General features: G+C 34.6%; 1 protein-coding gene across 18 annotated transcripts in view; it reads right to left on the bottom strand.

The window, feature by feature from the left end:
• Positions 1-26,302, bottom strand: part of ANKRD28 (ankyrin repeat domain 28) — a 263,653-nt gene that overhangs the window by 33,825 nt on the left and 203,526 nt on the right. For all 18 annotated transcript variants that reach the window (XM_077130054.1, XM_077130056.1, XM_077130060.1 and 15 more), the window contains 8 exons: positions 20,759-20,901; positions 18,494-18,706; positions 12,458-12,536; positions 11,435-11,549; positions 10,658-10,740; positions 9,483-9,546; positions 7,814-7,882; positions 5,263-5,403 (listed from right to left, as the gene is read on the bottom strand). In XM_077130054.1, the coding sequence (XP_076986169.1) occupies positions 5,263-5,403; positions 7,814-7,882; positions 9,483-9,546; positions 10,658-10,740; positions 11,435-11,549; positions 12,458-12,536; positions 18,494-18,706; positions 20,759-20,901 (907 nt within the window). The remainder of the gene's footprint in view (positions 1-5,262; positions 5,404-7,813; positions 7,883-9,482; positions 9,547-10,657; positions 10,741-11,434; positions 11,550-12,457; positions 12,537-18,493; positions 18,707-20,758; positions 20,902-26,302) is intronic.

Genomic DNA, 26,302 nt, shown 5'->3' with positions numbered 1-26,302 from the left:
GTAGCTTCTGTCTCTTTAAATCTACCATTGTAGGTATCCATTGTTTTCTCCATCTTTTCTACTTTGTCCTTCACTCCCATAAGTTCTGTGATTTGTTTTTTCAGATTTTCTATTTCTTCTTTTTGTTCAGCCCATGTCTTCTTCATGTCCTCCCTCAATTTATCGATTTGGTTTTTGAAGAGTTTTTCCATTTCTGTTCGTATATTCAGCATTAGTTGTCTCAGCTCCTGTATCTCATTTGAACTATTGGTTTGTTCCTTTGACTGGGCCATATCTTCAATTTTCTGAGCGTGATCCGTTATTTTCTGCTGGTGTCTGGGCATTTGATCAGATTTCCCTGGGTGTGGGACCCGGCTGGTTGAAAGTTTTTTCTGTGAAATCTCTGGGCTCTGTTTTTCTTTTCCTGCCCAGTAGGTGGCGCTCGTGGCACTCGTCTGTCTGCGGGTCCCACCAGTAAAAGATGCTATGGCTCCTTTAACTTGCCAATCCGAATCTCGCAGTCAGCCCGGGAAACCGCGCGTGGAGGGGGGGTCGCCGGCCACCGCGGCTTGGGGGAGTGCCGGTCCAAATTGCCCAGCTGGCCTGAGACACCAAGTGTGGCGGGAGGGCCCCGCTATCCAACGTTCCCAGTCAGACCAGGAAGCCACGTGTGTGTAAGGGACCCCAGTCGCAGCCGCCCCGGCCCGGAAAAGTGCGCGCCCCTCGGGTATCTCACCGCAGCGGATTCTCCCTGCCCGTTTAGCCGTTCCAGAATGGGGTACGCTGTCTTTTTGGTCTCTGTCGTGGCTCCGGGAGCTGTTTCGTATTGTTTCTGTTTCTTTAGTTGCTGTTCTGGAGGAGGAACTAAGACCCGTGCATCTTACTAAGCCGCCATCTTCTCCGGAAGTCGTAATTCTTATTTAATTATTTACTTTATTTCCTTAATTTTTGACATTCCCATTACTCAGGTGGTTAGGCTCAAATAATAAAATGAAAACTACGAGTTGATTTATAGTTATACAAATTCCTCCTCTTAGCAAGTCTTTCAAATTTTCCTAAGTACTTTATGAGATAAGCTGGATAAGTATTATCTTTAACAAATGAAAACAATTACTGATGCCACGGATAGCCAAATGACTTGTCCCAAATATTCTAGCTGAAATATGGCAAGTCAAGGACTAGATAAAGACCTCAGATCTTCTACTCTTTGTCCAGTGTTCTTTCAATGCTACCTATGTCTCAACAAAGTGGTTAATGGGTCACAATAATAATTTAACCTTGGTGCTTATAAAATACTGAACCACAAAATTAATCTTGAAAATATGGACCTCAATTTTAATTTGCTAATGGGGGGTGGGAGGAAGTCTGCCTACTGTCATTTTTTTCCTGATTGTAAATTTACATTTTTTTTTTAAATCCAAACAATTCAGAGATGGAGAGTCTCTAGAATATCTCTCTTTCTCCTGAAATGTATATATAAGGAAAACTATAAGAATAGTTATAGCTAAACAGAGCTAAATAATAAGCTTTACTACTATTCTACAATTTTGCTTTCTTCATTTAATAACAAATTAAATATTCTTCATCCAGCTAAGTGCATAATTTAAATCAGAGTACATTTCAAATTATTTAACTTAAATTTCTCCAACTCTTCCCCTAATACCCATGAACTGCAAATGTTAAATATAGTTTAGAAGCATACGCTAACACTTATAGGAAGACTACAATGTATTAGGTGCAATTCTAAGTAATTCATACATACCAATAAACCCACAAGAGATAGATTAGACTATTATCCCCATTTCACAGATGACACGGGCAAAGAAGTTAATAACTTGCCCAAAGTCCAACAAGTAGTAGACCCAGAATCAAACCCAGAGGTGTCTCACATACATATAACAAAATGACTTTATTGAGGTTGCTGAATATAAAGTCATATACAAAAGTCAATATATTTCTGTATATTACCACAAACAAAATGAAATTTTAAGACATTTATTTTGGCAATAAAAATACTAAATACTTAAGAAAAAAATCTAAGGATTACAAGACCTTTAAACAAAAAAACTGATTCTTCAACTGTAAAGTTCGAAATCCAACAAAAATAAACAAAGCCAAAAGTTATTAAAGTCAAAATATGATCCCATTTTTGTGAAAAATGTTAACCATCACCAGAATATATCTCAGTGCAATAAACTTATAGCATACATAAACACATTTATATACAATTATATGAACGTGAAAAAGACTATGGAAAGGTATATACTAGTCTTCAATTGTGAGGGACATTCAATATCAGGCATGAAATGATCTACACACATACAGAAACATATGTTAATATTGATTATCTCAGGATAGTTGGCATAAGGGGATTTCTTCCTTATATATTAAAAATAAAAACAAGGGCGGGCAATGGTGGCTCAGTGGCAGAGTTCTTGCCTGCCATGCCAGAGACCTGGGTTTGATTCCCGGTGCCTGCCCACGCAAAAACAAACAAACAAAAACCAACCCAACTCTGCACCTTCCCCATTCTCTTACATATACATTAACATACATGTGCATAAGGGGAGACCCTCAGTATCTTGCTCAAAGCCAGTCTAATTCTCTTTAACTGGAAAATACACTTATTATGTTTGTTGTGTTGGCAAATATATTTGGTTGCTGGATTTGTAGATAGTGTGCCATAAAGACATGAAGAGGATTTGCTAAGTCATCATCGGCTACAGATAAGACAGGTATCAGAAAAGTGGGGTGACTAGTATAATGCAGGAAAGATATGTATTCTTATCAATATTTACTGAAAGCGAGGAAGGAAGGGCATAAGGCAAGAACAGAATTATAATTACTGTATGTCACTTCTGAAAGGCAGAAAACCAAAGCCAGAAAGTAAAAAATCCCCAAATATAAACAATTTTCTGGGGAGATATAAAGGCAGCAATTATGATGCTGACAGGTGGTTGGTAAACAACCATTAAAAACCAACAAAGTTTGTCAGTGAATAATAGTAATGTGAAGCTATGGGGAAGTTTTTCTTCTTTTAGAAAGTATTTCACTCTTCGTTGGGCAGAAGTATGAATAAATTATGCCAGATTCTCCTATAACCCAACCTATCCTGGGAATCAAACCCTTGAGAATTTAGAAAACTGAATCAATCATTTAATGCCACTATTTAAGCCTTCAAAACAAACACTTATTAGAAAGATGATTCTGGCAGCCTAAAATGATTATTGTGGTTTATAGTTTCCAAAACCTTCTCAGGGAACAAATTACTGACTCAGTAAACAATGGCATTAGATGGACTTCCTAAAGACAGGAGACAAAACCCTAAAGAAACAATGCTACATTCTTTTATATATATGATCTTATTTAGTTTTGCCCACACTCTATGTAGCAGGTTGGTTTTATTCTAATTTTACAAATAAGTTTTTGCTTACAGTGTACTTGTTCAGGTTCAAACAGGTACAACATGGAAACATTAAGGTTTAAACTGGGTCTTTCTGAAAGAAAGCTCATGTTCTTTCTAGTGAAATAGGCTGCTTAGTGTAGATGAGAATTAAATGTTTAATTAATAGAAGTCACTAGCCTAGTTGCTCCAAACAACATGAATTTATACTAGATGAGGAAACTAAGGGCTTAATTTATTTTAATACCAAAAATTGCTATAGAAAAAGTAGACTGGATGAATACTCTATGTTATTGTTTTGTTTTTACATAAGAATTCAGATTTTAATATAAAAGTCTAAGAGCAGGAGGACCATGGGAGTGGTGCATGGTGCATGTGGGAGGTGCTGGAGGAGGGGAAGTGGAAGGAAAGGAACCGTCTCAGTGGAATGTAGATCCTGCTGAACTGCACCTAATAATCAGTCTGTGGGAGCAGCGGTAAAGGACTGCAGATGATGATAGAAGTCACTTTAGTTATAACCTACCTTAAGAATATCTATAAATCAAACCCCCAAATTACAAAACTGGTAAATTAGGGGATGGCCTATTTATCTAAGTCTACCAAAGTCTTTATTACAGATCTTATTTAAATAGCTACTATCCAAAAACTTACATTAAATAACTTGATTCCCCCAAAATCTTTCTACATCTAACTTTTCTGGTAAATATCAAATCATATAAAATAATATGTTCCTGAAAATAGAAAATACTTTTTAATAATGCCTTTAAGATTTGAATTTCAGTCATAAATCCAACTACAAAAAGTTACTTTAAGATGTGGTTTTGAAATTAGTACAGAATTTCTGTTAAATTCACAATTGTAAATAATACTATCAAATTATACTTTTCATTTTGAGGGTTAAAAAGTAAATATTAAAACACAAATAGGGTGCAAGGGTGGTTCGGTGGTAGAATGCTCGCTTTCCATCTGGGAGGCCTGGGTTCAATTCTCAGACCATGCACCCCCAAAAAACAAAACAAAACAAAAAAACATAAATAAATAGTTATATGCTAAATGCAAATTTCTTCATTTCTGTATATTTTATGAAACCCTTCTTCAGAGACCATTATTTTTCCCAAAGGGCATTTTTACTTTCACTGACCTAGACACTTGGGGGATAGATGCCACAGGCATTGAATATCTCTTCTCTGTCTTCAGTAATTTTATCATCTTTCAGGAAGACAATATTAGTAAAGTATTACAAATGGTTCTGAACAACTTAAGGTGAATACTACTTATGAAAGAGTTTATACATCTCTCCTTCTGTTCCTATCAGCCATTCTTGGCCAACATTCACTTACCCTGTTCCTTAAGTTACTTATTTAAGCAACAATTATTACCTACTATGTGCCAGGTTCTGCTAATTCAATTACCCCCTTTTTGGATACCAATTTACCCTTCCAAATCTGAGCTCTTTATCTCCGTGGGAAACTTGTATTCTAATTTCGCCTCAATCCTTTGATGATACTGTCCACGTATTTTTCCTTTCTCCCTTTCTCTGATATATTCAAGGCTGTGTAGCCACTGAGAACAGAGCAGATGGAAAAAATATGGAGTATTATTAAGATGTTCTTTTGGCAGGGCAGACAAGGAGGGACCTTTATCTTTCTTCCATAAATCAGTTAGAGAGGCAGCTTGCTGAGAAAGAACAGGCTGTAACAGCTAAGATTTAGGTGTAATTATGAAACCAATGGATTTCCCACACAAGAGACACAGGGAAAGATAATCAATAATAAAAAAAATACTAAAAAGATGTAAATTTGAAATAAAAACAGCCAGTCATATGGAAGATAACAGTTTATAGAAATAGTAATCTTTCATTATCACCATGTGATCCTTACTTGCCATCTGTGTCTGATGTAGCTGCATAGTGCAGGGGTGTGCAGCCTCTTTCATCAAGGTCATTCACACTAGCTCCTGATCCCACAAGAGCAAAGAGGCACTGGTAATTGCAATTGGCAGCAGCATAGTGTAGTGGAGATCTTTTGTGTCCAGGTTAATATAAGAAAAATAAAAGTCAAGAATATACATGAGTAAACAAGAGAACATTTTACTCTTACAACATTTAGTTAAAAATATCATACTTATACTGAGCCTTGGATTGACTTCTATCATATTTTGAGTCTTTCTTTTTGGGAGCTGGAGAGAAAGCTAGAAGTAGAGATTAAGGTAGTAGAGACCCCTTAGGATAGAAAATGAGATGGAAGCATAGTTAGTTCATGGTCTCTAGACAGTAGCAATCTCAGTCCCTGGAGTGAAGTGCATATACCCTTCATATTCTGCTTAGAAACTTGAAACTTTCATTTTAACAAAGCCTTTCCTAACTCATGAACAGCTAATGAAAATGTTCCACTGCTATATTCCAGATAGTAGTTTCTGTGCATGCCTCAAAAGAAGAAAGCATCAAAGAAAAATAGAAACAGTAAAAAGAATGTTCAGTTATATCAACTGCATGGTAGAACTGAACAGCAATAACATTTTTCAACATTAATGCATGGTTTTGAAGACTTCACTATTTAGAAGAGCTAGCATAGCCTATTTCTTACTGATTACTGAAGGAAAATAAAACATTGCTAAATTTTGGAGTCCCTGTCTTTTGAGTACAAAACTATGACAATTCATTGACTTTTCATGAAGAAGAGGAAAAGAAACAGAAAAGTAATAGGAAATTTTAGCTCAGATTCTTCCTGGAAAAATTTCTTCTGAAATATTTACATAGTGGAGTGACAGTAAAATATTATTTTGTCTCATTCGATAATATTATAGAGACATTTATAAAGAAATTTTAAAAAGTGCAGTAAACCCTGAATTACTTTCAGAAGCCTCTAAATTCAGAACATGTGTTAGAAGCCCTCTCCTCTGCTATTGGTAATATAGTATATGCCTGAGGTACACAAATTAATCAATATAAACTAGATTAGAGTATAAGTATAAAAAGCATATCAACTATAAAAAAATAACATTCTAAAGGCAAAGTGATTATTATTATATTTTTGGAATTTGAAAAAAAAAAATATTGTGTTAATCTGCTAATTTTGAGGTTTGCTACAGCATCCAGCATGACTAACACAGGTTACAAGAGAAAAAGTTGTTCAGTATGAATGGAAAACAGCGTCTGGGGGAGGAAAAGATGGGGATATGTAAAAGATTGTGGTGAGGGGACAGCTGCAATGGTAAATGCAGCAAGGTGACTTGCTTTTTTTTTTTTTAAATTTCTTGTTTTCAGAGATGTAAGTTTGTAAAAAATCATGCATAAAATATGTGAAATACACAGTTCCCATATATCATCCTATTATTAACACACTGTATTAGTGTGGTACACTTGCTATAATTCATGAAAGAAAATTTTTATAATTGTGCTTATATTAACTATAATTCAGTCTACAATAAGGCTCTCTGTTAACAAAGGGATTTTTTATTTTGCGGGTCATTAGTTTCTTCCATTGGTAGGTTCGTGGCAGCAGTGTGTTTTTCAAAGTAATTTTGGGGACAAATAGTAGTCTATTATATATTTATTTAATTTTCTACCATCCATAATTCTAAATACTTCTACACTGGCCCAATTACCTGCACTGACATGCACCCCTTCCTGTCATCTTTTGTTGACACACACAATTCTCAAACTGTGACAGAGACAATTGTGCTTACATTGCCACCTCCATCTTTCAAACCAATTCAGACTGCTCCCAAGTCTTTGGGTCAATTCCTATTCTAAGTAACTTAAGTACTGCTATTATTTGGTAATAATAACAAAGAAGCCTGGAGCTGAACAGTAAGAGAGCATGGGTTGAGGGACTAGAAAGGGACTCTGTCACTTCAGGACTACCTGCTCTCATTCCTGCAGATTATACTTAGTAGTATATGTGGATGCATGTATGTGCATGTGTGTGTGGAGGGGGTGTTGGGGGGTAGTCAAGAAGAAAGAAAAATTATACACACACATTTGCATTTATTTTTCCCCCTTTGTAGCATTCTGTAACCAGTTATGGGCAGTAGGTCTCTAATAAAGCAATGACTTGAGAAAAGCAGAACTAAACTACTGAATCCTCGGTGTAGGAGGATTAAAAAGCATCGGTATCATGGAGTTTTACACCTATATGTTCATAATTATGGGAATGGGAGGAATGATATCAAGAGGTGTAGAGGTATTTATTAGACTGAGGCTGTGGTTGGCTGTCTGGGGCTATGGCATGGACCCAGTTTGAAGAACAGTCTCTGGGTAAGAATAAAAATTTCTAAGTTATAAACTTCAGTTGGGCCTCTCAATAAGACATGATCACAATGCAAAAGATACCCAATTGTTCAGTTAATTCTCAGAAAACAGAATGTCAAGCAAGTCATTCAGTAAGTAAAATTAATTAAACTCTATAAAGGAACTGGATCACACCCTACCTCCCAAATTTGTCCTTTTTGTTGAAGTCTGCACCAGTATTCAGCAGAAGGTTTAGGCACTCCAAATTCCTATTCAGAAAAAGTATAGATAGAAGCCTTAATTCTCAGGGGTTTATAATGACATTCATAGGTTTCATCAGTACAAAAACATGTTTCCAAATGAGGGTTAAGGTGAATAAAACTGCATGCTCTACACTATGAAAAGCCAAACCATTAAAATTCATCCTTTCTAAAGTTAAAAATGTATACATATATATATGGGCACATTGATAGGAAAAAACAAATTAATCATGTTGTCACTATTTACGTCTATTAAACGAATCCTGAAGAATTTTTAGAAAACTTTAAAACAAACTTCATACAGCATGCTTATAATTAGCTTACATTTAAGTGGTTTTTTTTTCAATATTGACATTCCTTTATTCTTCCTCATGTAAAAACATTTTTTAATTTGTACATTTAGTCACTATCATTGTACAGTCTAAGAACACCTACATTATACCATCTCAGTCTTTATTCTCTATCTTTTCCTTCTGGTTTCATTTGTGCCCCCAGCCCTCCTCCCTCTATTATTTTTAATACTAAATTAAAATGGGAGTGTGGAGGGAGGGTGGTAGTAGGGACAGGATCCTGACAACACAGAAAATGCTCCAGATCAGTTTTTTTTTTTTTTTTTAAATCTCCTTCTATACCATAACTGTCTTACACAGAAAGGCATGCTTACTTAAAATTGTAGGAGAATACATTACGCATGGTGGGTATTTCTGTAATTTAATATTTATAAACCTCAATGTCAACTAAGTTACAATAAAAATTATAATAGTCAAGCAATCAGACACTCAATGTTATCTGTCATCCGTCTTTGTGTAACAAGTTAAATGATAGCAAGATTTTAACTAGAATATTCTTTGCTGAGCTTGGAAGAACAGGGAAAGTCAGTGAGATGTTCTGAATGCCTCTCTACAATTAAGACTGGCCTGGCGGTGTTTGTGGTTCAGCACATTTGTCCTCCGAAATCACAATGATTTTTTTAAGTAATTATTACCAGGAATAAAGTTCTTCCAAAATGTCCTTTTGTTAAGTCGTCATGAAATCAAATAGCTTATCACAGATTTAGGTTTTAAATTGTCTGAAGCATTAAATTATCAGCAGACTTTTAGAGACCAAGAGTCTGTCGTTGACTCATACAAACTACCTAGTTTCCCATTAACTTAGTCCCAAATCTTCTAATCTCAATTTTTCTTATTTATTAGTCCTGAAGTAGAAGCAAGACATAATCAGCTCATCACATTGCATCCTCCCAAAATATGATGACTAAAAAAAAACAAACTACCTATTTGTCTAATACTAAAGAATACTAGTATTATTTAGAACATTGTCAATGTTTTTATTTTCTAATTTGAGGGCATATCACTTATGAGTTTTTAATTTATCCAGGAATCATTTTCTCTTATAGAAAGCAACACTTTCTTTTGTAACAAACTATGACCAAGGTAGAAGATGAAAACAGCAGTTTCTGCCACCCTAGATATTTTTCTCCCAGATCAATCCTGTAGTGTTTTGTTTATTTTGTGCTAGCCAAAAACCAATAAAGAAGAACAAAGATAAGAGAAAAGCTGCCATGACAAGTTATCTCTTTCTTAAGGAAATAAAAATATAAACAACATACCCTCCAGCTGCTGCTGCATGTAGACAGGTCCTGCCAAAATCGTCTGGGGTATCTATATCGAATCCTACAAGAATGAGTATGTCTTCAATTAATGCATGTTAAAATATTATGTCAAGAAATGTCAAGAATTACCTCCTCCCATACCAAAGAAAACTATGAATTCTGAACAGGTACACAAGTATTGAGGAGAAAGCAGACAATTAAAATGCACAATATTTCAAAGAATTTACCATTAAAGGATTGGTTGCTTTAGGACAGGGGGTAGAGTGAGCGCTTGTTTTAAAAAGCCATAGGATGTAATGGAATAGTATTTGGCAATAAAAAGAAATGATGCAGTGGAACATGCCACAACATGGATGTGAAAGAAGTGAAAAGAAGTCAGTCACAAAAGACCACATCTTGGGTGATTCCATTGATATGAAATGTCTACAACAGGCAAATTTATAGAGAAAAAAAGTAGAATAGTAGTTCCTTAGGGCTAAGGGAGGAGAATAATGAGGACTAACTGCTAATAGGATATCTTTTATGGGGAATGAAAATGCTCTAAAGTTGATGGTTATGCACTGCTGTGAATTTACTAAAAAGCAAACTGTACATTTTAAATGAGTTAATTGTATGGTGTATCTAAATGTTATCTCAATAAAGCTCTTTTTTTAAAAGCCACACTTTGCTATGTAATTTATTACCAACTCTGAAATTTTATTATTCCCTCTGGATATAATGGCTTTGTGAATACTTGTGAATGTACACACAAACTTATACAAAAAATCAAAACAGAATTAATTCACTTAAAAAATACCATTAACAAAATTCCAGAGGAAGTATCCATCCAACTCTATAGTTGGACAACTCCATTTCACTGAAATAGTACCATAATTCTTTTGGCAAACATGTGTTAAAATACAAAATCTGTTCAACTTTAACATTCTGAGAAAAAGAATATCATTTAAAAACAACTAGGTTTATTATATAATCAGAAATTCCATGGATTTAATAAGAGTCATAGTTTTGTAGTAATATTTTAAAAAGCCAATCCTGTTTTTTTGTCTTAAACCAACTATGCGTAAGGGACTTTACATGGTAATTAGAAAAGCAGGATAAAGAAAACACTCTTAAAACTTTGGGTCATTGGGGAGAAAAAGAAGGGAGAATCAGGTTGTCAAAGTTCTACTTACCTGAAGAAAGAAGCTTTCTACAGCAATCTGAAAAGCCACTTAAGGCTGCCAAATGGAGGGGGAACATTCCATGTATGCCACGCCTGAAGTAAATGGGACAGTACACTGATTACAGCACAAGAAAAATACAACCATTTAAAAAACTACACAGAAACTACTTAAGTGAAAGATAACTAGATGAGCACAAATCTTAATCTCTGGAGAGCTACTTGGCAATATTTAGTAACGTTGAAGGTGAGCATAACTATTAACCAGCAGTTCTCATGTATGTGGGTGGGGAGTGGGGGGTGGGTTTCAACCTTAGCGCTATTATTTTGAGTTTTGTGGTGGGAGACTGTCCTGTGCACTGTGGCACGTTCAGCAGCATCTCTGGGTTCTCGCACTAGATGATGGTAACACCTTCCTCCCCCAACCGATACAAATGAAAATGTCTCCAGACACTTGCCCAGGGGACAAAATCCACACCACCACCATCCTCCCCTACTACTGTGAACCACATCCACAAGGAAAGAACTGGGGTAAAAAATATAAAAATACTTTCCACCCATTTACCAAATAAAATTGTACTTAAGATTATAAGTCTTATCACATTGTCAACACAAAGAGAAGAGGAAAAAGTTCAAGCAATTAGTATAATATTGGGACAAAATCCAAATTTCCATTTGAAATATCTAGAAAAAAATCCACAGGTCCATTTGAAGTATCTAGAAAACTGCAATTCATTTCCTTCTGTGATCCCCATCACAGCTATCAACTCCTTGGTCAAGTACTACTTACTTTGCAGTGTCAGCACCACTTGTTATAAGAGTGTTGATTAGTAGCTCGTGGCCATACCGTGCTGCTATGTGCAAAGGGGTGTTTCCATTCTTATCCTCACAGTCGATTATAGCTCCTGCCAATAAAGGACATCTTGTCAGACAATGTACTAAAGATAAAGCCAAACCTATTACATGGAAAATTAAAAAAAAAAATGCTGTTGAAGTACAAACTAATGGATATAGCAATTCTAATTACATTTCAAATTTGACATATTTTTTGGGCCAGACATTGGGGTTACAGATTTCATACTTAAAGTAATTTTGTGAACTGAGCATCATAAGATTTTAATGGATTTTCAAATGAAAAAGGGCTCTAAGGACCATTAAGTTTGGAAATCATTGTATTAAAGCAAAATTAAACCAACTTCTCTACTGTAAAACTTTTCAGAGCATCATCCAAAAGACTACATGCAGCGCTTTCCAAATTGCCTGATGATAAAGCTACTCTTGCTTTCTCCCTGCAAAACCGTAATATCTATTATCATGAGGACTAAAAAACAGTTCCTTGGCACATGGCCTGGGAAATACTAATTTAAAATAATGTCTGGTACTATTTAAAATGAAAAAGAATACAGTTCAGAAAATAAAAATCTTGAAATTTGTTCAAAAAATATAAAAGACGAAAAAATAAATGCAACAGAAGTCTGTTAATGCATATAACACAAATTGCAGTGGAAAGACAGAGTTTCCTGTTTAGAACATTTAAAAAAGTCATCACTAACAACTAGAGAAATAATATTGATGATTCAGGGAAAACAAAGCCAAAACAAATGGGAAAAAAAAAAAGGGCAACAAAGTTCTGAAAGACATATATATATATAGCATTTTGTAATATTCTTTATTATCAAGAGATCTTGCTTTTCAAGAGATCTGAAATCTAATGTTAAAAAGTGGAGACTGCTATGATAGTTTTTCTATACCATTTATTTTTTGAATGTTTTTATAATATTTAAGGACAAAATCAAACAGAAATACTTTTTACCACTCTGGATAATGGTTTGTGATCTGGAGAATCTACCGTGGAGGGCAGTCATGTGCAGTGGGGTTTTCCCATCTTTGCTCTGAAACAATTGAAGAAATTTAAAATCAATCTATTATATGCAAATACATAATCTTCAGTTTTATTTTGAATATTCCCTTCATCTTTAAATTAAGCATAAGTTTAACTGAAACCAAAGGAGGCAAGGCAACTGTTCAGAATAACAAACTATTTTTTTTTAGGATGTCTGTCATGAAGCACAAATATACAAAACCTCAATGTCTTCAGTTTGTAAAAAGCTCTATGTAGTATATATGAAGTACAACCTTAATATCAATCCTGGGTAGTGGTAGAATTCTTGCCTGCCATGCAGGAGATCTTGATTCGATTCTCAGACCAGGCACACACACAAAACCCCCGACCCCCCAAAAAAATCAATCCTATTTCACAGACAGGGAAACTGAAGCATATTAAGTGATTCAACCAAGGTTATATAACCAAAAGTGGTATAGCCAGAATGTTCTTCCTAGTTTCAGATTCAAAATCTCACACTGCTACAACGCTTTCATTCTAAGACATTCTGAACCCTCTTTAACTAAGGAAAAGTGAATATTTGGATTAACTTCAGCCACTACAATTGATAAAAAATTATGTTACTTTCTTTATATTTGCATGAAATATTCATAGCTATTTTCTCATATTACTTAAAATAACAAATCAGATAGACTGCTAGAATGTACGTGTATCATGCAGAAATTCTGAAATTCTAAAGGAGTTCCAAACTGTGAAGAAAAACAATCCCTGAGTTATGTGATATTTTGTCTTCTTCCCTAAAATCTTTCTGGTGAAATCAAAACTCATATGTGACCAACACAAATAGTAAGAAAATGTTTTGCAATTCCTAATCCCTCAGAAATATTCACTATGTCTCCAGGGTATATATTCAAAATTGAAACATTACAAATGTCCTAAATTCACACTAATATTAATTCTGCACGGTGCCAATCTCTTTAAGAAGTACTCCCTGCTCCGTGTGTCATTATGATATGTTTAGCAACATCATATAAAATATGTAGGTATTTCATCCCATTAATTTCTATGATTCTTTTTTGTTTTCAAGCAAGCAACCTATTCAATTGGCAAGCAATCCAAGAATTTTCCATCTTTGGAGGCAGTGTGTGTACAGCAGAAAAAAAGGGCAGGTGCTGGAGTCAAAATAACGACAGTATGAATCTCAGTTCTGCCATTTATCACAAGACAAGATTTCGGATCAGTTGCCTAGTCTCTGAGCTTTTACTTCTTCATTTGGAAATGGGTTTCACACCACCTAAACCTTGTAGGTCTATTGTACAGAGTAAATACAATAATGTTTGTAAAACATCCATACAACACATGAGTGCTTATTACAATATAAACAATTATCTCTATTCGGTGTTTTTTACCTATGTGCCAGATGTCATTCTTTCAATTATAACAACAACAAAAAAAAACAGCACAAAAATATTTTAATGAAGGAATTCCAGTTTCTAGCATTTTCTCAAAATGCCTGATATAACACATCTTGATTTTAAATGTTAATCTTCATCTACAGATATTTTTTAAAGATTGAAAAAAATAACCTGTAGTAAAATTTTGAGTTTATAAAGTGATGAGATTTAAAAGACATAATTAGTTAACACTTACATATAGTAAGCACTATAGTCTAGGTAGTTTTAAAACATTTCACGCATATTAGTCACTTAATCCTCACAACAACCCTATGAAATAGGCACCATAAACCCTGTTTTGTGATGAGAAAATTTAGGTCCTTGGGGCTAAGTAACTTGCCTAACTCCCACAGCAAGCAAGAGATGAGTCCTTTACTATATGCCTACTGGTGGCACTGGGTCCACATTTTAATTTTCTATATACTGAATATAAAAAAATATTCTAAAGGTACAAAAGAAAAAGAGATTCAGATTACCAATTGAGATGACCTCAAGATATGTTGGGAGGAAAAGAGAGATACATTAATTTTCTTTCTGAATTGCTGAATCGGGGGGAAAATGAGAGCTTTTATAAAGTTACCTGAAGTTATTCTTGGGGATTAAACCAGGCCCCCTACCAACCCAACTGTGAATAGGACCTTTGAAGATGTTATTCGTTAAGGTATGTCCCAAACTGAAGAAGGGCAGATCTTAATCCAATTGGCAGACATCTTATAAGCAGAGGAAGCTGCCAAAGGAAGCAACTAGAAGTTGGAAGTCAATAGAACCCAGAACAAAAAGAAGATGCTGCCACATGCACTGTCATGTGATGGAAAAGCCAATGACCCAAGGATTGCCAGCAGCCAGCCCCAGAACACCACAGTCTTGGGGGAGAAAGCATTGCTTGCTAATAACCTGAGTTTGAACATCTCTTAGCCTCAAAACCATCGGGCATTAAATTCCCACTGTGTAACATAACCCATTGTAAGGTTTTGTTTTAGCAGCCAATAAACTAAAAGTCATTTTTAGACTTAAACCAGGAATTATAAACAAATGAAAAAGTAGAAAGACCCAACCAAAAATCTAAGAGTTGGGTTCAGAGGTAACCAAAACCACTAACAAAAAGTCACACATTTCTCGCGTTTAGAGCTTAAAATAAGAATTTGGTGTATTTTGTTTATTTCTGATGAAAATTTATTTCATAAGAACAGGATGGTGTGGAAAAACATGTACATGTAAGTAATATAATTCACAGGGTTTATGTTAAACAAGTTTATAAAAACTAGATTTATGCTGCCTTTTAAACCCCATTCATTCTACCTCTACTACTTTGTAGGACAATCGATTAAAACTTAGAAACTGATTGCTTACAAATGTCAATTCACATTCTAATTCCTAGTCATCTTGATCAATGACAGAAACAACAAACTGGAGAACTGGTTAAGAGGAGAAAATTAAGCAGGAAGAAAGGAAGAGAGGATCTAATAAGGAGACCATGAGGGGTAGCAAATTTAATTTTTTATAATATAGGACAAGTGTGAAGACCTCAGCCCCTTAGTTAAGTCACAAGTTAATAAACACCAGTTTGACAAATTTAGGAAATGAGCTGATAGGGATGAATATATATTCTTGCAGGTTGAAAATTAACAGCTATCAAGAATTTTTATATAATTTCAGAATTGGAAAAGACCTCAAAAGTAATCAACAGCACAGGAATTGTGTTCTAATGGAACTCAGCAATAAAGTAATTGGATAACTGCATATAAATAGGATGCCAAACAGGCAGGCAAGATTAAGAAATGCTTTATGAAATCTATGTTTAAACCAACATCACAAGCTGTTGCTTCCAAATCTGTCTAGCATTCACTTTGTTAAAAAAATTCCCTTGTCATGTATGAAATCCACTCACTGAAATATGTCATTAAAGAAGTAATTTCAAATCAGATAATCAGCCTGAGCATTATAACTCAACAGCTGAGCTCCTAATACATGTGAACATAGTTAAAATGGGAAATTTTAGGTTGTTACTAGAATAAAAAAAAAAAACACACAGGTCTGTACAATGCAATGAACCCTGTTGTTAATGATGGGCTGCAACAGTACAATTATAAAAATGTTCTTTCTTGAATTGTAACAAATGTGCCACACAAATGCAAGGTGTAATAATAGAGTAGTATATGGGAACTCTGTATTTCATGCATGATTTTTTTAAAAATTACAACTTCTCTAATTAAAAAAAAAATTCAAAGAAAGGCTGAGTCCTCGATCTTGGGATTTGTCCCTATGAAACTTATTCCTGCAAAGGAGAAGCTAAGTCTACTTATAATTATGCCTATGAGTCACCTCCACATCTTTTGTTGCTCAGATATATGCATCTCTCTAAGCCAACTCAGCTGGTAAACTCTCTGCCCATCCCACTATGTGGGACATAATTCACAGGTGTGTAAATCTCCCTGGCAATGTGGAACATGATTCTTGGGGATAAGCTGGGACCTTGCATCATGAGATTGAGAGAGCCCTCTTGACAAAAAAGGGGAAGAGAGAAATGAGATAAAGTAAAGTTTCAGTGGCTGAGTGATTTCAGAGTCGAGAGGTTATCCTGGAAGTTATCCTTATGCATTATACAGATATCTCGTTTCAGTTTATTTTGTATTGCACTGGCTAAAGGGAAGTACCTGAAACTGTTGAACTATATTCCAGTAGCCTTGATTCTTGAAGACAATCATATAACTACATAGCTTTTACAATGTGACTGGTGTGATTGTGAAAACCTTGTGTCTGGTGGCTCTCTTTATCCAGGATATAGACAGATGAGTAACAAAATAAGGACAAAAATAAATAAATAATGGGAGGTAGGGGAATAAGGGGTAAAAATACTGGGTAGACTGCAATACTAATGGTCAATGTGAGGGGAAGGGTAAGAGGTATGGGATGTATGGATTTTTTCTTTTTATTTCTTTTTCTGGAGTGATACAAATGTTCTAAAATGATCATGGTGATGAATATACAACTGTGATGATACTGTAAGCCACTGATTGTATACTTTGGATGGACAATAGGCATGTGAAGATTCCTCAATAAAAATATTCAATACCAAAACCCACAAAATTTGGGTTTAATTGGTTTTCAAAGTTGTTAACATGACATCAAAATTTTATTTTTGAAATAGCCTAATCTCCATTGAAAAATATTACTGGACCTTTGAAGAGAAATTTAACAAATTCTATGCCCCGCAAGAGATTAGATATTTTTTTGAGCTTTAATTATACAACAGCAGAAAATTTTCAAATTAAAATAAGCAATTTAAAATTATTATCAATATTTTTTAAATAATAGCTCTAGTCCTTCCTTCCTTGGATCTATTATGCATACATTTTGTCCCTTAGCTTGGAGAAATGGTAATTTAGGGCAATGAACGCATTACAGATGGACTTGCTGCTACTACAGCTGTCAGAATAGGTCAATGGTATCATTAAAAGCTTTGCTATAAGTTAGAAGAGGAAAGAAAATCAGCTTCTTTCTCTACCAGTCTGAGAGATAGCAGCTCATCATACCTGCAAAAGGATCTGAAATCTCATGTAATTAAAGCTCTTTAAAGACCGACTACATTAAAAGCTTAGATGATTTTACTAATGGTAAATGGTTTAATTTTGTTTGTGGTTTTCTTTTCCTCATATCACAAGATATTATTTGGCAAGTACTCAAAGGGTGACTTGATGAATCACTATAGAAGCAATCGGTGAAAGTGTCCAGGAAAAGCTAAAATGATGATGTGTATTATGAGTAGTAATGCTCAAAGTCATGGCTGCAATGTGTTTTCTCACAGAATTTACAGTAAAAGAACATTTATTTTGGTTCCAGAATTTCACACATATCTAACATCCAAATGTTCATTCATGAAAGTGATTGTGATCAAATGAGATATAGCAACTAACTACTCCTTATGTACAACGTGCTGCTGAGGTTTGCTTTTAATATTTCCAATATCATGAAAAATTTCAAAATAGAAAAGATGTATGAATTGTAGTATGAACATCAATATACATACCACATAAATTCTACCACTGACATGTTACTATATGTGCTTTATCACATATCTATCCATCCATCCACCTGTCTTATTGTTTGATACATTTTGCAGACATTGGTATATGTCACAAATAAACACAACATACATATTATATAAAGTTCAACATTTGTTCAGTTTTTTCCTTCTGAGGGGAAATTTACATACAGTGAAACATACAAATCTTAAATTTACCATTTTATGAGATGTGACAAACACTTATCAATATAATTTAGATCCTTGTCAAAATATAAAACATTAACATCCCAAAAAGTTCCCTCATGCCCTTTCCAAATCAATCCATCTTCCCCTCCTCCCAGAGGCAACCACTGCTGTAATTTTTTAAAACTACAAATTAATTTTTGCATAATATTTTTAAGGTTCATCCATGTCCTTTTGTGTATCAGTAGTTTTTTCCTTTTTATTACTGAATAGTTATTCATTACTGATATTGTTTTAAACAGTGAACTCCTGCAGTTCAGTTTGGATTCTAATCTTGTCTCATACCTTCATATTGACATCAGCCCCATTGCCAACTAGAAGCTCTAAACACAACGCTCCATGGGTTGAAGCAGCAGCAAAGTGCAAAGGAGTAAATCCTTTTTCATTCTTTTGATTGACATTAGCACCACAGTCTATGAGTTCATTCACTACAACATCTTGTCCATTATAACAGGCTACATGAAGAGGTGTATTTCCAAAGGCATTTGGTTCATTCATCTATTTTAAGAAAAGAATGGATATGTTAAAGTAGTCTTGTTAAATATCTTGCTGTGTGCTATTTTAGCAACCTCATGGTTACATTCAAATTATCAAAGTGAGAAAAAGAGACAGGGATAAACTACACAGATGCAGCTTATAACGCTAAAGGTCCTTTAAAATAATGAGATTTAAAACAAATATTTTACAGTCAAATGGATTTTGCATATTCATGGAATATAATTCACATATACAATGTCTATTTCATGACAAAATTAAATGATTCCAAAAGAGATATCCTAGGAAAATGAAAACTAAAACAATATTTTAAAAACAGCTTTCTAGGTTAAGGACTTACAGAAATAAATCTAAGAGTTACAAAAAATAAACACAAACTGAAAATTCTGGTGTATATTAAATAGCATGCATATTTTCAGCTTTTTCATTTTGTAATGACAAAAGGCTAAAGTTATAATGAAGTAGAGATCAGGTTTTCAAAAAATGAATGGCAACCTTTTCTATTTAGTTAGTTCATTTCTGCTATAAACTCAGGTTTGAGATATTTTTAAAGCCTTATTTGTTAACATTTTACCAAAGGCAATGAAATGTACCAAAGATTGAGAAATAACTCATGCAACTCAAAGTTTTTTCTTTCTAGAAGAATGCTTCAAAGTTTTGATATTTTTAACATTTTCTTCTCTCATATTCCTGGTAACAGACTTTGGAGGACATGGCAACGTACTGACATTTCACTGCTGGTTATATTCTACCCAGAATCTTTTCAACTTTCTATTATCTGTAATTTCAATACTCTAAGAAGTCCACTCAAAAGAGAAGCTAGGTCAAACTGACTGCTTGCCAGATTATTGGTGATACAAACAGAAGAGAAAGAAGTAATTCAAAGTAGAGTAAGAAATCAGTATGACCATGCAATCAGAGGTCATATTATGTTATAAATGACTCTAAATCTGGTCACATATTTAGAAGAACACCCTATCCCTAATAGTTTCCAAATGTTATGCCACTGTAATTAAAATAAGTTTGAAAAACTGCACCAAAAACAGTCTTGAACAGTGAGCAGAAATAAGGTTGCCTCATTTATTTAGATCAGGGATCTTCTAAGGTATTATGTTACTCTGATTAAACAGAGCTACAGGAACTATTCAGTTGAAATTAAACTGTATCATATTCTACCATAATCTCACATAACAATGTGTTTGGATTTTTGCATCTCCTTTTATGATGCCCACACTTTCAATAACTACTTGCTTACTTTAGGAACAGGCACTTAAAGAGCTTATTAGCCCTACAGTTCTGTCATTTATTCTTTGTTCAAGGAGGTTATCATTAAACATTTCTTTAGCAGCTTATCTAAACTGCTTCCCTCTACCAGAGCCTTACCCTTCCTCCTAATTTGCTGTTTGTAATCTGGGTTTTAAAGCACCAGCTAACTGAGTTTGTAAAATAAGAGTAAATACACTACAAGTGAGAGTAAGCTTAAAGGATGGCTTGTGAAAGCTAGAGGCATTTTTAGCACTTCAGGAATCAAATATATTCAGAATAAATCAACATCCCTTCCTAACTGAACAGATTCATACAGTGAGGTATGCTAGTATTTTAAGGGGCAAGAAGTCCCTTGTTTACTGCCTAATTTTTGCCAAGGTCCTGTAATATAAGCTGCTACAGATATTTAAAGGGAATTTTAGATGAATTAGGCAAAAAGACTAACAATAGCCTAGCCAGCTGGGAAAAATAAACAAGTTACATCTGATCTGTTAGTCCCCCCAGGTGAAATGGAGCTACAAGGCTTAGAACATGATGGAGAAGAAAAACTCCTGTCCATCAAACCATCATCTTTAGAATTTATTTCAGCACTGAACATGATAATTTGATTAATTACATGTCTTAGTTATCAGTACACTAGACATTATGTAAAAGGATTATAAATATCTGGTTAGAAGGCAAAAAGCATATGAAATTGTCTTTTAAACTTGGATGAACTTTTGCCAACTACATATTAACAAAAGTATAAAATGATCCATTATTAAAGTACTGTCCAATCCATATACTTACATCAACTCCAAGATCTAGAAGGTATTTGACTACGCTGATCATTCCACTAGAGGCTGCCGCATGAAGAGGTGTATAAGATTTCTTATCCTTGCATGTCACTTCAGCTCCATGTGCTACAAGCAATTTTACTACTTCAATGTGACCTGAAAATGTATTTATGAAGAAAAAAAATAAAGAGCTGAGCATATGGAAAATATTAAATACAGTAATATATATCTTGAAAGAATATTACCTAGACAATGTAAGACAAGTCACCAATAAATCACATTATAAGCTGAGAGAGGATGGAAGAAAAATTATAAGGATAATTTTGATAAATGACGGCATAGGTAATTAATTGAAAAAACATTTAATTATTTTATCCAATGATAATCCTACAATCTGTAATTCCTCTTTTGCCTACATCTTGTTTTATTCAAGAATATGTTAACACATTTTCAAGTTCTGAATACAGCTTTTCTATGTCTAATAGCGACAATAGTTTTTGTTTCTTTTTCTTACTGCTAATGACACTTAAGTTGTTTTTGTAGCCCTCTTCTACTTAGAAATCTGGGAGTGACTTGGAGTAGTTCTTGAAAATATTAGGTCTTTAAAACATGCAGCTGAAAACTACCTTTCCCTTATTCATTTCCATCAGGTGTCCTTAGCCATCTTTGCTATTCACCTAGTCTATCAGTGAGGACACACTAGGCTACACTGTGTTGTGGTTAACAAGTAACTCCCAAATCTCACTGGCTTAATCAATTAATGTTTATCATATTTACTATTTGATAGGTTGGCGAAAAGACTCTGCTCAGTCAGTCAAGGACCCATATTCATGCAGTAGACACCACCTCAAATATGGCCTATGACCATATCAGAAGGGACTAGATTGCAGTCTTACATCAGCAATTAAATGCTCTGGCCCAAGAGTGATACTGCTTTCAATTCAATTTATTGACCAGGCTCCACCCAATCCAAAGAGGCACGAAGGGGGCCATGAATCTGGCAGGTATATGGAATGAAAGAAACATTCTTCTCTTCACTTTTTTTACCAGATTAGAGAATATAGTAAATAACCCCCACCACGATCCACTCCACCTCTGTGTATTTTTTCATGAGATTCTTTCCCTGCATGGACTATTCTGCTTGGATGTCTCTTCCCAATCATTGCTACTAATCCTTCAAGACCCATATCAGTTCCCACCTTCACCAAACCCTTTCTCTTCCCTAGAAGCCAGAAGCACCAAATACCTATAAAACCCATCTAACAATCATATAATGCCTTGTGATGCTTCTCATAATTGAGTCATTGTTCAATTAACTCATTAATTACTTTTATTTGTACTAGCTTCCCAAATATGTTATATACCCTCAAAGGCAAAGATAATACGTACTACCTTCTTGGTATATTCCATAGGGCCAAGGGCAGCACCATTTATAAAATGGGCACCCAATAAATATTTATTACCTTAATTAAACTGCTCATAATGCCAATATTTATTTTTTTTAAATATTTTCCCCCAAAGCCTTTTTATTTTTATTTTTCCAAACAAAAAATTCCTCCTTTCCTACTCTCCTCATCCCCTGGTAAACTGTAATCTACTTTCCAGCTCTGCAATTTGCTATTTCTAGCCTCCTGTGAGTAATACCATACAATTTTTGTCCTTATATTTCTTGCCTATTTCACTGAGCACAATGTTTGCAAAGTTCTTCCATGTTGCAGCACTCTCTCACTTCATTCTTTCCTATGGCTGAATAATATTACATTGTATGGACCACCTTTTATTGATTGCTTCATTTGTTGATGGATACAGATGTACACATGGTATACATAAACTGTTTTCACTTTCTTTGTATATATAGAAGTGAAATGGGTAGTCATTATATATAAGTTTTTGAGGAATTGCCATATTGCTTTCCACAGTGGCTGTACCATTTTACATTTCCTCCCACCAACAATGCACTGGAGATTTAATTTCTCTGCATCCCAACATTTGGTATTTTCAGTTTTATTTTAATAAAAGCCAACCTTGTGGGTGGAGAGCAGTACCTTATTGTGGTGTTGATGCGCATTTCCCTAATAACTAATGATAGTGAGCATATTTTCATATGACTATTGGGTATCTGTATCTCTTCTTTGGGGAGAAATATCTATGCAAGTCCTTTGCCCATTTTTAAACTGGGTTGTCTTTTTGTTTTTGCATTGTAAAAGTTCTTTATGTATTCTGGGTATTTCATTTCTTATCAATCATATATAGTTTATGACTATTTTCTCCCATTCTATAGGCTGTTTTTTCACTTTCTTGGTAATTTCCTTTTATGCACAAAAGTATTTACTTTTGATAAAATCAAATTTATATTCTGTTTTTCTTTTGCTGCTTGTATTTTTGGTGTCATTATTTAATAATCCATTGTGAAAGCCAAGTCCTTAAGATTTGCTGCTATTAACTTTTAAAGGTTTTATAGCTTTAGCTTTTGAGGTCCTTCATAAATTCTAAGTTGATCTTTGTCTATGATATAAGGTAGAGGTCTAACCACATTCTTTTGCATGCGAACATCCAGATTTCCCAGTACAATTTGATGAAAAGACTATTCTTTTCCCATAGCATAAACTTACAACTCACACTGAAAATCAATTGGCCATAGATGTGTGGGTCTATTCTGGGGCTTTCAATTTTGTTCTGTTGTCTACTTGTCTATCTTTAAGGCAGTACCACACTGATTTGATTACTGTAGCCTTGCAGTACAATTTTAAATCAGGAAGGGAGAGTCCTCCAAATTTGCCATTTTATGAAGTTGGTTTGGCTATTCAGGGCCTCTTGAAGCATCACATGATTTTGAGACTGGTTTGTCTATTTCTGTAAAAAAATCAGTTGGAATTTTGATAGGGATGATACTGAATTTTTAGGCTGCTTCAGGTAATTTTGACATTTTAATATTAATTTTTATGATCCATGAACATGGAGGCTTTTTTTTTTTTTTTGTAAAATGTGTTAGTTAGATTCAGTTTCCAACGTGGCCAGGTGAGCATACCTAGTCTTGTTGCTGCAGACATAAGCCAATGGTACGTGAACCTCATCTGTTGCTAATTACATCTGCAGTCGGCTAGGAGGTGTGTCTGCTGCAATGAGTGACCTCTGACTTAATTGGCTGGTGCTTAAATGAGAGAGTACAAGGTAGCACAGCCTAGCAGCTCAGCATTCCTCATCTCAGCACTTGCAGTTCAGCCCAGGCCTTTGGAGATGCAGAAAAGAAGTCACCCTGGGGAAAGTTGTTGGAACCCAGGGGCCGGAGAGAAGACCAGCAGAGACCATTCTGTGCCTTCCATGTAAGAAAGAACCTCAGTGGAAAGTTAGCTGCCTTTCCTCTGAAGAACTAACAAAATAAATCCCCTTTTATTAAAAGCCAATCCGTCTCTGGTGTGTTGCATTCCGGCAGCTAGCAAACTAGAACATAAAACATACCTCAATTTTAATAAACACAACAGTGAGATCCAAATATGAAGTTAATTCCTCATTTTTGTTTTCTTCTTTTTTGATATAGGCATTTAAGGCAATAAATTTCCCTCTCAGCACTGCCTTTGCTACATCCCATAAATTTTGATGTTTTGTGTTTTCATTTTCATTTGCCTTGAGACATTTACTGATTTTTCTTGTAATTTCTTCCTTTACCCAGCGTTTATTTAAGAGTATGCTGTTCACAAATATATGTGAATTTTCTGGCCCTCTGCCTGCTGTCGATTTTCAACCTCATTCATTTATTATTTGAGAAAATGTTCTGTATGATTTCAATCTTTTTAAATTTATTGAGACTTGCTTTGTGACCCAGCATATATGGTCTATCCCTGAGAATGATTCATGAGCACTTGAGAAAAAAAGTATATTCTGCTGCTGCGGGGTCTAATGTTCTATAAACGTCTATTAAGTCTAGTTCATTTATTGTATTATTCAAATTCTGTTTCTTTATCAATCCTCTGTCTAGGTATTCTGTCCATTGATAAGTGTGGGGAATTGAAGTCTTCAAACTATTATGGTAGAGGTGTCTATTTCTCTCTTCAGTGTTTGCTTCATGTATTTTGGAGCACTTTGGCTCAGTGCATAAATATTTATGATTGTTATGTTTTCTTATCGAATTCTTCCTTTTATTAATACAAAGTGTCCTTCTTTGTCTCTTTTAATTGTTTTACATATGAAGTCTAATTCGTTAGATATCAGCATAGCTACTCCTGCTCTTTTCTGATTGTTGTTTGCAAGAAATATCTTTTCCCAACCTTTCATATTCAACCTATGTTTGTCCTTGGGTATAAAATGCATTTCCTGTAGACAGCATATAGATGGGCTCTGTTTTTTAATCCATTTTGCCAGTCTCTGTCTTTTGAATGGGGAGTTTAATCCATTAACATTTAGTGTTATTATTGTAAGGGCAGTATTTTCTTCTACCATTTTGCCTTTTGGATTTTATATGTCATATCTAATTTTTTTCTCTTTTTATTTTTACTGATAATCTTTATTTCTACACTCTTCTCTACACCTCTCTCTCCTGTCTTTTCCTATCTACCTCTAGTGCTCCCTTTAGTATTTCTTGCAAAGCCGGTCTCTTGGTTACAAATTTACTCAGTGATTTTTTGTGTGAAAATGTTTTAATTTCCCCCTCATTTCTGAAGGACAATTTTGCTGGATACAGAATCCTTGGTTGGCAGTTTTTCTCTTTTAGAATCTTAGATACATCATGCCACTGTCTTCTTGCCTCCATGGTTCCTGCTGAGAAATCTACACATAGTCTTATTGGGCTTCCCTTGTATGTGATGGATTGCTTTTCTCTTGCTGCTTTCAAAATTTTCTCTTTCTCTTTGACATTTGACATTCTGATTAGGAAGTGTTTTGGAGTATGTCTATTTAGATCTAATCTATTTGGGGTACTCTACACTTCTTGGATCTGTAATTTTAAGTCTTCCATAAGAATTGGGAAATTTTCAGTGATAATTTCCTCCATTATTCTTTCTCCTCCTTTCCCCTTCTCTTCTCCATCTGGGACACCCACACAAGTATATCCGTGTGCTTTATATTGTGTCATTCAATTCCTTGAATCCCTGCTCATATTTTTCCATTCTTTTCCCTATATTTTTCTTTTGCTTGTCAGATTTTTCAGATGTCCTTTCCTACAGTTCACTAATCCTTCCTTCTGCCTCTTGAAATCTAACATTGTAGTTTTCCATTGTTTTTTTCATCTCTTCTACTGGTCCTTTTATTCCAGTAAGTTTTGTGATTTGTTTTTACAGACTTTTGATTTCTCTTTTTGTTCATCCCTTGCCTTCTTTATATCCTCCCTCAATTTGCTGATTTGATTTTTGAGGAGATTTTTCCACATCTGTTTGAACATCCTGAATTAGTTGTTTCAATTCCTGTATCTCATTTGAATTGTTTGCTTGCCCCTTTGACTGGGCTATATCTTCAATATCTTCAATTTTCAATTTCATTTTTTTGCTGGCATCTACGCATTTGATTTTCTTAGTCTATTCTGGTGATTGTTTTTACTCTTTTACCTAGGATTTTCTTGCTGGAT

Source organism: Tamandua tetradactyla, chromosome 15 (assembly GCF_023851605.1).
Source record: "Tamandua tetradactyla isolate mTamTet1 chromosome 15, mTamTet1.pri, whole genome shotgun sequence".
Classification (NCBI taxonomy): Eukaryota; Metazoa; Chordata; class Mammalia; order Pilosa; family Myrmecophagidae; genus Tamandua; species Tamandua tetradactyla.
Note: the sequence above shows the minus strand (reverse complement) of the source record. Positions and strands in the feature narration are given on the sequence as shown.